Source organism: Hypanus sabinus, chromosome 2 (genome assembly GCF_030144855.1).
Source record: "Hypanus sabinus isolate sHypSab1 chromosome 2, sHypSab1.hap1, whole genome shotgun sequence".
Lineage (NCBI taxonomy): Eukaryota > Metazoa > Chordata > Chondrichthyes > Myliobatiformes > Dasyatidae > Hypanus > Hypanus sabinus.
Window position 1 is genome coordinate 207,145,553 of NC_082707.1, and position 17,437 is coordinate 207,162,989.

The 17,437-nt window shown below is 40.7% G+C and overlaps 1 protein-coding gene across 3 annotated transcripts in view; it reads right to left on the minus strand.

The window, feature by feature from the left end:
- ppp4r4 (protein phosphatase 4, regulatory subunit 4) overlaps positions 1-17,437 on the minus strand; it is a 231,166-nt gene that overhangs the window by 70,071 nt on the left and 143,658 nt on the right. For all 3 annotated transcript variants that reach the window (XM_059962617.1, XM_059962616.1, XM_059962606.1), the window contains exons 9-11: positions 15,034-15,156; positions 13,669-13,838; positions 9,742-9,861 (exon numbers count right to left, since the gene is read on the minus strand). In XM_059962617.1, coding sequence (XP_059818600.1) covers positions 9,742-9,861; positions 13,669-13,838; positions 15,034-15,156 — 413 coding nt within the window. The remainder of the gene's footprint in view (positions 1-9,741; positions 9,862-13,668; positions 13,839-15,033; positions 15,157-17,437) is intronic.

Below are 17,437 nucleotides of genomic sequence, written 5' to 3' on the forward strand. Positions count from 1 at the left end.
TTTGTGTGATGTGCTGGGCTATGTTCACGATCTTCTGCAGCTTCTTCAGCTCTTGGACAGGACAACTTCCATACCAGGTTGTGATGCACCCTAGAAGAATGCTTTCTACGGTGCACCTATTAAAATTAGTGAGGATTTTAGGGGACAGGCCAAATTTCCTCAACTTTCTCAGGAAGTAAAAGCACTGGTGGGCCTTCTTGGCAGTGGACTTTGCTTGGTTCGACCAAGTCAGGTCACTTGTGATATTCACCCCAAGGAACTTAAAGCTTTTAACCTGTTCCACCTGCACAACACCGATGTAAATGGGGCTGTGCGGTCCGCTACTCCTACTGAAGTCAACAACCAATTCCTTTGTCTTGCTGACATTGAGGGATAGATTATTGTCTTCGCACCATGCCACCAGCTTCTTAATTTCCTCTATGTAGTCAGACTCATCATTACCCAAGATACGGCCTACAATTGTGGTGTCATCAGCAAATTTATATATTGATTTCGATGGAAACTTAGCTACATAATCATGTGTGTACAGTGAGTACAGCAGAGGGCTGAGTACACAGCCTTGTGGGGCACGGGTGCTCAGAGTGATTGTAGAGGAGAGCTTGTCCCCTATTTTTACAGCCTGGGTCCTGTCTGTGAGGAAGTTGAAGATCCAGCTGCAGATCTGAGTGCTAAGACCCAGGTTCCGGAGCTTAGGAATCAGTTTATTTGGAATGATGGTATTAAAGGCAGAGCTGTAGTCAATGAAAAGGAGCCTTACATATGTGTCTTTATTCTCCAGGTGTTCTAAGGAGGAATGTAGTGCCAGAGAGATGCCATCTGCCGTTGACCTGGTGCTCTGGTAGGCAAATTGCAAAGTATCGAGGTTGTCTGATAGATTATGGTTGATGTGTGCCATAACCAATCGCTCGAAGCACTTCACAGCAATTGATGTCAGAGCTACAGGTCGGTAGTCATTCTCACCTCATTCTCCTACGCTCCAGGGAATAAAGTCCTAACCTTTTCAACCTTTCTCTGTAACTCAGTTTCTCAAGTGCCAGCAACATCCTTGTAAACCTTCTATGCGCTCTTTCAACCTTATTAAAATCCTTCCCGTAATTCGGTGACCAAAACTGCACACAATACTCCAAATTTGGTCTCAACAATGTCTTATACAATCTCACCAATACACTCCAACTCTTACACTCAATACTTTGATTTATAAAGGCCAATGTACCAAAAGCTCTGTTTACAACCCTATCTACTTGTGAAGCCACTTTTAGGGAATTATGTATCTGTACTCTCAGATCCCTCTGTTCTACTGCACTCCTCAGTGTCCTACCATTTACCTTGTATGTTCTACCTTGGTTTGACCTCCCGAAGTGCAATACCTCACACTTGTCCGCATTAAACTCCATCTGCCATTTTTCTGCCCATTCCTCCAACTGGTCCAAATCCCTCTGCAAGCTTTGAAAACCTTCCTCACTATCCACTATGCCTCCAATCTTTGTATCAACAGCAAATTTGCTGATCCAATTTGCCACATTATCATCCAGATCATTGATATAGATGACAAATAACAATGGACCCAGCACTGATCCCTGTGGCACACCACTAGTCACAGGCCTCCACTCAGAGTAGCAATCCTCCACTACCACTCTCTGGCTTCTTCCATTGAGCCAATGTCTAATCCAATTTACTACCTCTCCATGTATACCTAGCGACTGAATCTTCCTAACTAACCTCCCATGTGGGACCTTGTCAAAGGCCTTACTGAAGTCCATGTATACAACATCCACTGCCTTCCCTTCATCCACTTTCCTGGTAACTTCCTCGAAAAACTCCAGTAGATTGGTTAAACATGACCTACTACGCACAAAGCCATCCTGACTTTTTCTAATTAAGTCCCTGTCTATCCAAATACCTGTAGATCCGATCTCTTAGTATTCCTTCCAATAATTTACCTACTACTGATGTCAAACTTACCGGCCTATAATTTCCCCGGCTTACTTTTTGAGCCTTTTTTAAACAACGGAACTACATGAGCTATCCTCCAATCCTCCGGCACCTGACCTGTGGATATCGACATTTTAAATATTTCCGCCAGGGCTCCTGCAATTTCAACACTTACTTTTAATGAAGCATGTAAGGATGGTTGTGGGTTGAGTGCATTACCCTGCCAACTCTAATAGTACTTTTCTAGAGCTGAGATAGTCAAGGAATTAGATGCAGCATCTGCACACCGAGTCTGTACCGGTCAGCAAGCATCCATTTTATACCAGGCCGACCCCTAACTAATTTATTCTCCCTGCATTCCCACCAGCTTTCACCTTGATTCTACCACTCAATCACTCATTACAGGCAACTTACAGTGGCCAATTAACCTAGTCTACCAGTTAATTAGTTAATTTGACATTGTATATTGTCCTGTTATTAGGCTAGTGTTAAATAGGCGGGTTGCTGGCAATGTGGCTTGTTGGAGCAGAAAGGCCTGTTCCACTCTCTACCTCTGAATAAAATAAAATGGACCCATAAAGGTGTTTAAACGTGAGGGGAAACCCCAACAGTCACTTGAGAACATGCAAATTCAGTACAGACAGCATTAGCAGTCAGCATTGAATCTGCATTACTGGAAGCATGCATAGTGTCTCTACAGGCCGTACAATTGTATCATCTTCCAATAAGCTCAAGTAGGTTTTGAAAACATTTTCAATTTCACACATTTAGATATTACTAGGGTTCCTTATTGCTCTATTAATTAAAACTCTGACTTCATGCACCCTCACCTCACCTTGGTCATTTAACCATTTTGACCATAGATAGTTGCAACGAGGTTGTCAACCTAGTAATACTGAAAAAATAACTAAACTAAATTAGCATTTGTTGGGGAGGGTATGCACTACGGTACTACTGTCGACAATGCCATGCATCTGATAATGATAATTAGAGCACAGTTTATGAACAATGATTGATTGTGTTAAAGTGCTCAAAAAACTTTGCATTTTTCCACATAAATGCAAGTGTATAGAACATGATAGGTTTATGGACAGGAAAGGAGTGGAGGGTTATGGGCTGAGTGCGGGTAGGTGAGACTAGGTGAGATTAAGAGTTCAGCACAGACTAGGAGGGCCGAGATGGCCTGTTTCCGTGCTGTGATTGTTATATGGTTATATGAGGCCATAAGCTATAGGAGACTTAGGCCATTTGGCCCATTGAGCCTCCTCCACTATAGCTGACTTGTTATCCCTCTCAACCCCATTCTCCTGCTTCTCCCTATAACCTTTGACACCCAGACTAATCCGGAGACCAGGTCATTGGTGCATTTAAGGCAGAGATAGATAGGTTTTTGATTAGCCAGGGCATCAAAGGGTATAGGGAGAAAGCAGGGGAGTGGGGATGACTGAAAGAACTGGATCAGCCCATAATTGAATGGTGGAGTAGACACAATGGGCTGAACGGCCTACTTCTGCTCCTATATCTTATGGTCTTATGGTCTAATCAAAAATCTATCAAGCTCTGCTTTAAGTATACCCAATGACTTGGCCTCCATAGCCGTCTATGATAATGAATTCCACAGATTCACCAGCCTCTGGCTAAAGATATTCCTATTCATCTCTGTTCTAAATAGACATCTCTCTATTCTGAGGCTATGCCCTCTAGTCGGTTCCTGAGGTTGTCATTGCTGGGGTGGTAGTAGAGATAAGCTCCCATTACCGATAAAGTGCTCCAAATGGTGTGCATCTCTAACAGCCTCTGACAACCAAGTCCAACTCTTGGCCTTCATGTGTGACTTAGCTACTAGGCCTGGCAGAACTGTTCCTACTGACAAGTGAAGGGGCGAAGACAGACCAGTTGCTTTGGGCAGATGACGTTCATCAACCGTGGACAGCAGCCTGCCTAGGAGAAGGAAAACTTTGATTTTAAAACACCGCTGCCTTGTACTACACCCACCCATGGGAAAGGCTTCTGGAGTAAACTCCGAGGAAGAAATCATGAGCCATGGCTTCTCAGGCAGTTTGATGTTGTTTACAACTTCACTCTGGCAACCTCTGTGACAACACTGGTACCAAGCCGTATCGGCGATTGCCCTTTCCTTGGACTAGGTCAGGGACATGGAGAGGGGGAACCCGCTACATGGGCAACAGCCGGTTCTTCAAACCTTCCCACCCAGGCTTGCAATCTGGAGAGGACACAGTTCACCAGTGGTGCAAACTCACGACCCCCTGGGATTGAAGGCTGCCCTCTGGTCCCAGACTCCCCCGTTATAGGAAGTATCCTCTCCACATCCACTCTATCTAGGCCTTTAATATTCAATAAGCTTCAATGAGATCTCCCCTCACTCTTTTGAACACATGTTAGTAAAGGACTAGAGCCATCAAATGCTCAACATACCTTTAATCCTTTCATACTTCTGAACCTGCTGTGGATTCTCTCCAATGCCAGCACATCATTACTATACTGGAAAGGGTTAGCTAAACGAGTGACTAGTTTAGCAGCACAAGTTTACATGAAAAGCCAAGATGCTGTCACAATGCTCGTATGTTTTGTCATTGCCATGTCCATAGTATTCAAGTAGTTTTTTGGTATTACATGGTCTGAACTGAATTTGGCTTAAGGCTGGAACAGATGCCACAAGAGCACAAGGCACTCTACCGTAATGGGAAACATTCATTTTAGTTTTGAGGAAATGAGAATGAAAAAGCTACCTCAATAAACTAGCAATTATTGCAGAAGTCAAAAGGGGAATTCTACTAGTTCAGTGTCAGTCAGATTTCCTATGTCTTTCATGCCAGACATATTCTATAATTACCATGACATTCCCAGAGGTGCCTCATTAAATAAGAATAAAGTTTTAACTTTGAGAAAATATTTTTTTTTTAGTTTTGAACTCCTGCTGGGGTTTGCATATTCAGAAAGTAACTATTATTGGAAGGAATGCCTTTATCGGTTTAGGTTGGAGCTGATGTTTTTTTTTCTGTATGTTGGTTATTTATTTATTGAGATGCAGTGGCGAATAAGCCCTTCTGGCCTTTGAGCCATGCAGCCCAGTCATCCCTAATTTAACCCTAGCTTCATCACAGGACAATTTACAATGTCCAAATAACCTACCAACTGGTACATCTTTGGTCTGTGGGAGGAAACCCACACAGTCATGGGGAGAACATACAAATTATTTACTGGCAGCGGCGGGAATTGAACCCGGGTCTCCTATACTGTAAAGCATTGTGCTGACCATTACACTACCGAGCTGTCTCTATTTACGATAAACAAACATTCCTCATGTCTATCTAGCAGGACAAAATTATTTTATACTACTGCTATGTGCAAAGTTATTCAAAAGCTAAATTCTATTCTATTTCTTTATTTTCCTGTAAATGCCTGCAATAAAATGAAGCTTGAGATAATCTGTGGTGATATATATATATACTGCACTTGATAATAAATTCATATTGATGCTTTGAATTGAAATTTAGCCTCACCAACATCTTTAACATCTACACCAGAACATCTAAACACTTGTACTCAATGCCCTGATCTATGAAGTTCCATGAGCCAAAATTTCTCTTTATAATTTATTCTAGCCGTAATGCTACTTTAAACTAATTATGCATTATGAACCTGTATTCTTGGGTTCTTTGGTTCTATGGCATACCTTAGTGATTATTACTTACTGTGCAAATCCTACCCTGTCTTTCCTCCGAAAGTGCTACACCTCACACTCATCAACGTTAAATTTCATCTGGTGTTTTTCAGCCCATTTCTTTCCAGCTTGCCCAGATTACTTCGCAAGCTCTGATAGCCATCTTCACTATCCACACTGGCCCTTGCCTTGGTGATATCCACAAATTTAGTGATCCAATGCACAAAATTGTCATCTAAATCATTAATATAAAAGGACACTTAAGTCCGAATGCTGTTCCAGGATTTCAGTTCAGCATTAAACACTACTGTCCCGCAGGCTTTGGTGAACAAACTCCTGCTCCTCGGTCTAAATACACCATTGTGCAACTGGATGGTGGACTTCCTAACCAACAGACCTCAGATAGTCAGGATGCACAACTGCTCCTCTCTCTCCATCATCCACAATGCAGTTGCCCCCCCCCCAGGTGTCTGTTGATCCCATTGTTGTACAACCTGCTCACACATGATTGCATGGCCAATCATCCAAGCAATCACATCATCAAGATCACCGATGGCATGACAGTACTGGGACTCATCATCAACAACGATGAGGTGACCTACACAGAGGAAGTGGAAGAGCTCAAGGCCAGATGCCAGGCAAATAGCCTCTTACTTAATGTCTAATGCCATATTTACATTTGCTGATGACACCACTGTCATTGGCCAAATCAAAGGTGGTGAGGAATTAGCATTCAGGAGGGAGGTTGAAAATCTGGTGGAGTGGAGCCACAACAACTTCTCATTCAATATCATCTAAACAAAGGAGCTGCTTATTGACTTCAGGAGGTGGATATGGATAGCAAATTTAAATTCCTTGGTGTTATTTCAGAGGATCTGTCCTGGGCACAGCTCGTAAGTGCAATTTATGAACAAAGGATGGCAGCACCCCTACTTTCTTAGAAGTTTGCAAATATTTGGCATGATGTCTAAAACTTTGACAAAGTTCTAGAAATGTGCGGTGAAGAGTATATTGACTGGTTGCATCATGGCCAGGTATGGAAATACCAATGCCCTTGAACAAAAGGAAAATCCTACAAGAAGTAGCAGACATGATCCAGTCCATCAAAGGTAAAGCCCTTCATACCACTGAACACATCTAAACAGAGCACTGTCACAGTAAAGCAACATCCATCATCAAAAACTCCCACCATTCAGGTCATACTCTCTTCTCAGTGCTGCCATCAGGAAGAAGGTACAGGAGCCTCAGGACCCAGACCACCAGGTTCGGGAACAGCTATTATCCCTCAACTATCAGGCTCTTGAACCAGAGGGGATAACTTCACTCAACTTCACTGACCCCCATCACTGAACTAATCCCATAACCTATGGACTCACCTTCAAGCACTCTTCATCTCATGTTCTCAATATTTAGTGCTTATTTTTTATAACTATTTTGTGTTCTTTTACATTTCTCTTTTGCACATTGGTTGTTTGTCTATCCTGTCAGATGTGATCTTTCATTCATTCTATTATGGTTGTTGGACTTACTGAGTATGCCCACAAGAAAACAAATCTCAAGGTATGGTGACATATATGTACAATACTTTGAACTTTGAACAAGACAAAGGAATTTGTTATCAACTTCAGTTGAACTCACACCACTCACACCCCTGTTTTACATCAAAGCCCAACAGTGGAAACTGCAAGCAATTTCAAACTCCTACGTGTGCTCATCACACACAACCTCCTTTGATCCTAGAACATATCCTACACAGTCAAGAAAGCTCACCGGTGTATCTACTTTTTGAGGAGGCCAAAGAGAGCTGGACTTTGCACATCCATACTCTTGTCATTCTAGAGATGTACAATAGGCAGCTTCCTAATGAGTTGCACCACTGCACTGCAGCAGACAGGAAGGCTCTAGAAAAGATAGTCAAAACTCACCAATGCATCACTCACCAATCTACCACCATCAAGGATATATATATATATATATATATATATATATATATATATATATATATATATTCAGAAAGATGCCAGAAAAGGTCCGGTAACATCATATATCATGAAGGATGCCACCCACCCTGCTCATGGACTGTTCATCCCACTCCCATCAGGGAGGAGGCTACTTGGCATCCACACCAGGACCACCAGACTCACAAACTCTTATATTCCCCAAGTAGTAAGGCTGATCAACCCCTACACCCACTAACTCCAACAATATTATTATTTCCTATCAGTCAGCTATGCACAGCCTAGTGTCACTTTATGGGCATACAATCAATCTATGTATATAAGCTATTTTATGTATTTATATTTATTGTGTTTTTATTATTGTGTTCTTTATTTTTTGTGCTGCATTATATTTGGAGTAACAATTATTTGTTAAGATTCCCAGATTCAAGATTGTTTAATACCATTGACTACTTCATCCTGAATGCCGAGCTACTTAACCTTCTGGACTAGCCTCCCATGTAGGTCTTTGTCAAAGGCCTTGCTAAAGTCCATGTAGACAACTTTCATTATATTTTATTCAATTTTCCTCATAACTTCCTCAATAATCTCTATTAGATTGGTTCAACATGACCTGTCATGTTGACTATCACTACTTATGGATACTGGCCCTTCAATGCCTTCCAATAAGTTACCCACGACTAATTTAAGAGTCACTGGCATATAATTTCCTGCTTTATTCTTAGAATCTTTATTAAACAAAGTAAAAACATTAGCTATTCTCCAGCCCTCCAGCATCTCACCTGTGGTTGATTGTTTTAAATATCTTTGCCAGGGCCTTTGCAATTTCTGCACTAGACTTCTACAAGGTTTGAGGGAACACCTTGTCAGGTCTTGGGGATTTGTTCACTCTAATTCACCTCCACATGGCAAGTAACTCCTCTTCCAAAAGTCATATGTGGTCCATGACCTCACTATTCTTTTTCCTCAGTTCTGTGTCTGGCTCTTGAGTAAATTCAGATAGAAAAAATAATTTAAGATCTACCCCAATCTCCCCATTTCTTTTGGCTCCATGTATAGACTACCACGTTGATCTTTAAGAGGACTAATTTTGTTTCTTGCTATCCTTTTGCTCTTAATATGTCTATAGAAGCCCTGGGGATTCTCTTCCACCTTGTTTGTGAGAGAAATTTAATATCCTCATTTAGCCCTCCTGATTTCTTTCTCAAGTGTTCTCTTGCATTTCTTATACTCTCCAAGCACCTCATTTGACCTAATTGCACATAACTGATAGCTGCCTTCTTCTTTTTCTTCACCAGGGCCACAAAATCCCTGATAATTAAGTCTCCTTAAACCTGTTAACCTTGAAATTTAGAACTTGAATCATTTTTCCGTGTCCTTCAATGTAGACATTGTGGTGAGGTCAACATTTGTATATTAACTGTGTCTTGAAGAAATGGTTTATTAGGCTTTTTCAGAGAGGAATTCAAAGTGTCAACTACATTGGTTGGACAGGAATCACAATTGGGCCCAATAGCAGTTTCCATTCCCAAAGGTTTGGGTTTCAATTTGGGTTCAAAGTTCAAAGTAGACTTATTATTTAAGTACCATATACAACCCTGAGATTTATCTTTTTGTAGGAGGTTCAACTTTTTCATTCTGGATTTATTTAGTTAATTGAATTTAAACTCCTTGGATGTCCCTGTTGGATTTAAACTTCTATCACTGGATCAAGGAACTTTCAGACATTGAGCCAGTGACTTAATCCTTATGTTTTCATATTTCCCATAAAGTCAATGATATCTTATCTTTATTTTTATTTACTGATATGGCACAGAGTAGACCTGTCCAGCCACAACACACCAGCAGCCTCCAACAAACCTAATTATCCGAATCTAATCACAGGACAATTTACAATGACCAATTAACCTACCCAGCATATCCTTGGAATGTGGAAGAACACTGAAGAACCCAGGGAAAACCTACATATTCCACAGGCGATGCCAGAATTGAACCTCAAATCGGCAATGTCTGAGCTGTAATAACATTGCACTAACCACTATGCTATCCTGATGCCTGGTTACAAACTTACCCTTACAAGGGGAAGGTTTTTTTAACCCTTGCTTGAAACAGTTTTAATTACAGATTTAGCTGTAGTTCTAATCTTAAGTCAATAAAAATACTTACTTCATGGAAGCCAGTGGCAACCGTTCGTCGGACAGAAGTTTCAGGATCATGACAAAGGGTTGAAAAAGTGGGATAAAGTTCAGTGTAGAAACATTTAGGATCTACAAAAAGTATCATGGCCTGTGGGGGAGAAAAGATAAATTTAAATATCAACAAATGTAACTTAAATTTTGGATATTACACATAAATCAATATTGAAGTCTATGAGAGAAGGAAGGTTTCACACTCATCAATTCAGGAAATCAAAAGTAAATGAAGAGAATGAGGCCATGATTTAGACAATTTAAATTCCATTGATATCACTTAATGGCCTTGATCAACTCTCCTTGTAACACTTACAGCCAAAGAGCAGGCTTTTTGTTCATCTCCCAATGAGTCAGTAAGAATTCCTATCTACCTTCCCTCTCCTTGGAAACCATTCTTACAGCTTATTCTAATCCAACTTGTTTAATTTACCTTTCATTCTTCTCCTAAAATAAATGAGATGGAATAGAGTCATAGCGCACTGCAACACAGAAACAGGCCTATCTAATCCATGCTGAACTATTAATCTGCCTAGTTCCATCAACCTGCACTCAGACCATAGCTGTCCACACCTCCGTCATGCATGTAACTATCCAAATTTCTCTTAAATGTTGAAATTGAACCCACATCCATCACTTGTGTTCACAACTCATTTTGCAATCTCATCACCTTCTGAATGAAGAAGATGCCCCTCATGTTCCCTGTAAACATTTCACCTTTCACCTTTAACCAACGACCTCTATAAAAATAGAACATAGAAATTTACAACACATTACAAGCCCTTCAGCCCACAATGTTGTGCTGACCATGTATCCTACTTAAGGCCAGAAGACAAAGGAGCAGAATTAAGCTATATGGCCCATCAATCAATCATGGGTAATCCTTTTATTCCCTACTCAATCCCATTCTCTAGCCTTCTCCCCATAACCTTTGGTCAATCAAGAACCTATCAATCTCCACCTTAAATACACCCAACGACCTGGCCTCCACAGATGCCTGTGGTAACAAATTCCACAAATTCACCATCTCTGGCCAAAGAAATTTCTCCACGTCTCTGTTTTAAATGGACACCCCTCTATCCTGAGACTGTGCCTTCTTGTCCAAGACTCTCCCACCATGGGAACATCCTTTCCACATCTACTCCGCCTAGACCTTTCAACATTCGAAAGGTTTCAATGAGATCTCCTCTCATCCTTCTAAATTCCAGCGAGCACAGGCCCAACTTTACTGGAAATATCCTTCTTGCATTATACATTAATGATTTAGATGAAGGGATTAAAAGTAACATTAGCAAATTTGCTGATGACACAAAGCTGGGTGGCAGTGTGAAATGTCAGGAGGATGTTATGAGAATGCAGGGTGACTTAGGTGAGTGGGCAAATGTATGGCAGATGCAGTTTAATGTGGATAAATGTGAGGTTATCCACTTTGGTGGCAAAACAGGAAGGCAGATTACTATCTAAATGGAGTCAAGTTAGGAAAAGGGGAAGTAAAATGAGATCTAGGAGTTCTTGTACATCAATCAATGAAAGCAACCATGCAGGTACAGCAGGCAGTGAAGAAAGCTAATGGCATGCTGGCTTTTATAACAAGAGGAATTGAGTATAGGAGTAAAGAGGTCCTTCAGCAGCTGTACAGGGCCCTGGTGAGACCCCACCTGCAGTATTGTGTGCAGTTTTGGTCTCCAAATTTGAGGAAGGACATTCTTGCTATTGAGGGAGTGAAGCGTAGGTTCACAAGGTTAATTCCCGGAAAGGCGGGACTGTCATATGTTGAAAGATTGGAGCGACTGGGCTTGTATACACTGGAATTTAGAAGGATGAGAGGGGATCTGATTGAAACATATAAGATTATTAAGGGATTGGACACACTGGAGGCAGGAAGCATGTTCCCGCTGATGGGTGAGTCCAGAACTAGAGGCCACAGTTTAAGAATAAGGGGTAGGCCATTTAGAACAGAGATGTGGAAAAACTTTTTCACTCAGAGAGTGGTGGATATGTGGAATGCTCTGCCCCAGAAGGCGGTGGAGACCAAGTCTCTGGATGCATTCAAGAGAGAGTTAGATAGCGCTCTTATAGATAGCGGGGTCAAGGGGTATGGGGAGAGGGCAGGAACGAGGTACTGATTGTGTATGATCAGCCATGATCACAGTGAATGGTGGTGCTGGCTAGAAGTGCTGAATGGCCTACTCCTGCATCTACTGTCTATTGTCTGTTGTCTATTGCATTTACCTATACCCGTCATAATTTTTATAGCTTTATCAAACCTCCCCTCAATCTTCTACACTTTAGGGCAGGGGTTTCCAAAATTTTTTATGTTATGGACCAAGGTATTTTTCCCTGGTGAATATTGAAGCAAAGTATTCATTAAGCACCTCTGCTACCTCCTCTATCTCCATGCACACATTTCCATTATAGCACCTCATTGGTTCTATTCTCACACGGCTTATCCTCTTGCTCTTCACATACATGTAGAATGCTTTGGGGTTTTCCTTAATCCTGCTCACCAAGGCCTTCTCATGGCCCCTTCTGACTCTCCTAATTCCATTCTTAAAATCCTTCCTAGCAACCTTGTAATTTTCTAAAGATTTAACAGTACCTAGTTTCCTGAATCTTTCGTAAGCTTTTCTTTTCTTCTTAACTAGATTTTCTACCTACTTTGTACACCATGGTTCTTTACCATCCTTTCCCTGCCTCATTGGAACATACCAATGCAGAATGCCATGCAAATGTTCCTTGAACATTTGTCACATTTCTGTTGAGCGTTTCCCTGAGAATAATCTTCTCCCAAGTTCCTGCCTAATAACATCATATTTTCCCCCAACCTCAATTAAATGTTTTCCCAAATTATCTGCTCTTATTCCTCTCCAGCACTATGGTGAAGGGGAATGCTCTCCTACCAAGAGATCTGACACCTAACCAGGTTCATTCCCAATACCAGATCAAGTACAGCCTCTCCTCTAGTTGGCTATCTATATATTGCATCAGGAAACCTTCCTGGACACACTTAACAAACCCCACCCCATCTAAACCCCTTGTGCTAAGGAAATTCCAGTCAATATTAGGAAAGTTAAAATCTCCCATCACAACAACCCTATTATTACTGCACCATTCCAGAATCTGCCTCCCTATCTGCTCCTCAATATCCCTGTTACCAATGGGGGGGGGGGGGTCTATAAAAAAAAACATGCAGTAGAGTTATTGTCCCATTATCATTTCTTTTGTCTTCTTGATTGATAATGAGTGATAGGCTGTGATTCCTGCACCAAATGGACAATTCAGCAACTCCTCTCTGTATGCAGAATTGTTACAGTTGTGTCATCTGCAAATTTGATGATTGAGTTTATAACATGAGCAGCAATGCAGTCATAGGTGAGGAAAGAGTAGAGACTAGAGAAGTGGGTTCAGTACCCAACCTTGTGGGCATCAGAGTTCAGGATTGGGGGCGGGGTGGTGGAATGGGGTTGTTGTGCCATTGCCTAGTTTCACCGTCTGGGTACAATTAGTGAGGAAGTCCAAGATCCAGTCAGCTTGTTCAGTACTATGGTGTTAAAGACTGAGCTGTAATCAATGAAAAGCATCCTGACATAGGTGCCTTTGTGCTTCAGATGTTCCAAGAGAGTATGAAGGTTGATAGAAATGGCGATCAAAATAGTCCAGTGTTGCTATTTAGTAAAATTATATGAACTTCATGTCTGATTTGAATGTTATAATGGATGATCTTTAAATGACCTTAAAATGTCTTGGTAAAATTATGCTTCATATTTGAAAATGCATTCTTCCTGGTGTGTAACATCTACTACAATTGCAAAGAGCCCTGGTTAGATTCCTGCAATATCGTGCACAGGAATTGTATACAGTAATTATTTAAGAAATGCTGCAAAGAAGTATTATCCATACTTACTGGCAAATTGTAGGCACAATTCTGTCTCACAGACGCATATTTGGCATCCATTTCTGCTGCATAGAACTGAGTCAAGTGTTCACTTTGGCCATTTTCATGTTGTAGGCCTAATGAACTGAATTTCTTGTAGAAATCCAAAAACCAAAGATGCTGTTCATCAGTTAAATTCCCTAAAAGGGTCAGAAGATTATGACTGAACACAGTATCTTACAAGTTCATGATAGGCAATGCTATTGGAATCTCAAAACAGGCTCTACTGTTCCCAGATTAGATTCACTGTTCTTTTACTACACTGTGTTGCAGTTTACTAGAAACTTCTCTCAGAAATGGGGGAAAAAATGCTGAAGAGACTTTTTATAGATCGGAGAATGGCTGGTGACCTAATAGAGGTGTATAAGATGATGAGAGGCATTGATTGTGTGGATAGTCAGAGGCTTTTTCCCAGGGCTGAAATGGTTGCCACAAGAAGTCACAGGTTTAAGGTGCTGGGGAGCAGGTACAGAGGAGATGTCAGGGGTAAGTTTTTTACTCAGAGAGTAGTGAGTAAGTGGAATGGGCTGCCGACAATAGTGGTGGAGGCAGAATCGATAGGGTCTTTTAAGAGACTTTTGGATAGGTGCATGGAGCTTAGAAAAATCGAGGGCTATAGGTACCCTAGTAATCTTTAAGGTAGGGACATGTTCGGCACAGCTTTGTGGACCAAAGGGCCTGTATTGTGCTGTAGGTTTTCTATGTTTGTATGGTTAAAAAAAAGCAATTTTGAAGGCAAGAAGAGTTAAAGGAACCATGCTTGTAACTAAAATAGGGAATGATAGCATTTGTCCATAACATTCTCTAAGTACTTATAAGAGTTGGTTTTCAAAGAATGGTATATATAAGGAATGCATATTGAGAGTGGAGAGTGTGGGATAATTTGGACTCAACCCTATCATTTTGTGTTGACATTCATATAAGTCTAATGACAGTAATTGAGTTTTTTTTTACAATAATTTGTAGAAGTATTGATATTGATACACCAAATACCTCTTCAAAGAAAAATTTAAGCAGCAAATTAAATTTTCTTGAACAATAAGAGTCTGTAAACACACCAGAATGTCAAAATCTTACTCAGACCAAATATGGACTATTGTGGATGAGTCTGGGAACCATTTACAGGCCATGTAGAAGGAATTGCACAGATTTACTACAATGATATTTGAATCCTCATGAATCAAATTTCATTTTCTGACATTTGAAAAATTATCCAGTTACTTGAAATTTTCAAAAATATTTCGGAGCATCGGAGTATTATCGAACCATACAGGTGAGATGGAGTAGACAGGGCAACCATTTCTGCTGGTTAGAGGAGGGGACAGTTATACTTACCTGAGAGACCATGACAGAGCTTCCCCAGCTGATGTGACAAAGGTGCAAGGATGGTCTCATCTGTTTTGAATGATTTCTCACAAAACATCATCACCAAGGGGAATATAATTTGAGTCCGGTCATCTGACAAGATAATCATAAAATAATATTTTTCTCCCATAACCACAGGGAAATAGATAATCCAAATGAAAAGTGTAACAGTGCAAAAGTCATTTGATCATAGATAAGTACTAAATGTTAACATGTCACTTCTCAAAACACAATCAGCGGGTCAGAGTGCCTGATCGTGCAGGTAAACATTGCTGATGCTGGCATTGCTGAATGGCATTGTCCAGGACTTCAGAAGTGCTGAACACAGATGCTGCCATAGCTACCAATGTGTTCCATCATGGGACTAATCTGTAATCAAGCCCAGGAGTCCCACATTGCTGAGATTCTTCAGCATTTACTTTAGTAATAGAACCCTGTGCTGGTCAGACCTGGAACAGGATTCAGAACCCTTTCCTTTTGTATTAGAGATATAGTTATATGCCTGGGCTTAAATTCTTTTTATTATTTAAAGCAGAGGTTTCCAACCTGGGGTCCACTGGCCGTTTGCTTAGTGGTACTGTATCATGGCATAAAAAAGGTTGGGAACCACTGAATTAAATTATTTTTCAAATACACAGTTTTCCTTAAGAGTGTAAGGACTTAAATTAAAACTATTTCAGATACATTCAAAACCTACCAAATAACCTTTCCTAACTCTGTTGGTCAACGTCCACTATGGATGTTACATCCTAGCTGCCTTCACATATGGTTTAGCTACTACGTCCAGCGGAACAATTTCTACTGACAGGAAAGGGGCAAAGGCATCTTAAAACCAGTTGCTTCAGGCAGATGAGACTCATCAGCAGTGGTTGGCAGCTCATCTAAGAGAAGGAAAACCCTGATCTCAAACTTCTGTTGCCTTGTGGCTATATGCATTCATAGGGAAGGCTTCAGGAGAAAAAAAAAATCCAGGTTGAATTCAGAGCTGGAATCACTAAGGCAGTTCTATGTTGCAAATTTAACTATTGGCAAAATTAGGGATGGAGGATTTACCACATGTCAAATCTGTTTGGGGAGAATCAGAAGCAGGGCTTCCTCAGTAAAATGCTAAAGGCTCTGCTATTAGTTGGACCATACTGTGGGAGTTCAGAACAATTTTGGGGAAGTGAGAAAGACCTCCAAACTTTTACCAGACAAGTAAATCAGAAGAGGAGACTACAGATTGCAATTCTGGTGAGACCATCATGTAAGCCAAGAGATTTTCTATCAAAGTGGAAAAAAAATCTTCTCTGATGATTTTGTGGTCAAGTATCACTGTACAGCTTGCTGAACTTTCATACAATTTTGATTTCTTCTCTCAGAGATCTTCTGTGATCTTTTTTCTATATTAATATTGTGAAATAAATGCAAACTACTGTGGTAAAATCTTGAAAAGTAATAGCCGCTATGGTACTTATAGAAGACTCCGTTTACCACTTTTCCAGATATAATCATACAATGAAGATTTGACAGGTTGGTACAGAAGTAGACAATATTGATCATCAACTTTATAAAGCTCTAGTTAGGCTGCATCAGGAGTATTGTATACAGTTCTGGCCACCTCATTATAGGATGTCAAGGTTTTGGAGAGGGTGCATAAGGGGTTTACCAGGATGCTGCCTGGATTTAAGGGCATATATTTTAACAAGTGGTTGGACAAACTTGGATTGTCTACTCTGGAGCAGTGGAAGCTGAGGGGAGATCTGATAGAGGTTCATTAGATTATGTAAGGCATTGATAGAGTAGACTGATAATATCTTTTCCCCCTGTGGTAGAAATGTTTAATACTAAAGGGGATGCATTTAATATGAGAGGGGAATAACTTTAAAAGAAATGTTAGGACATTTTTTTTTACTCAGAAAGTGGTTGATGTTTGGAATGCACTGCCTAGGGTGGTGATAGAGGTAGATCTATTGTACTTATTTATTGAGATACAGTGGAATTGGCCCTTCCAGCTCTTTGAACCACACTGCCCAGCAGTACTCCAATTTAACCATAGCTTAGTCACAGGACAATTTACAATGACAATTTAATTTACCAACCAGTACATCTTTGGACTGTGGGAGGAAATTGGAGCACCTAGAGGAAATCCATACAGCTACTGTGAGAATGTACAAAGTTTTTATAGGCAGCATCGGGAACCACTGGTACTGTAAAGTGATATGGTAACTAATGCTACTGTGCTAACCCACACATTACGTCAGGGACATTAGATACATCAGGGATTTTTAAGAATTGCTTAAATAGGCACCTGAATGTGAGGAAAATGGAGGGACATGGACATTGTGTAGATAGAAGAGATTACAGTAGCTTAGTTGGCTATTTGATTACTAAT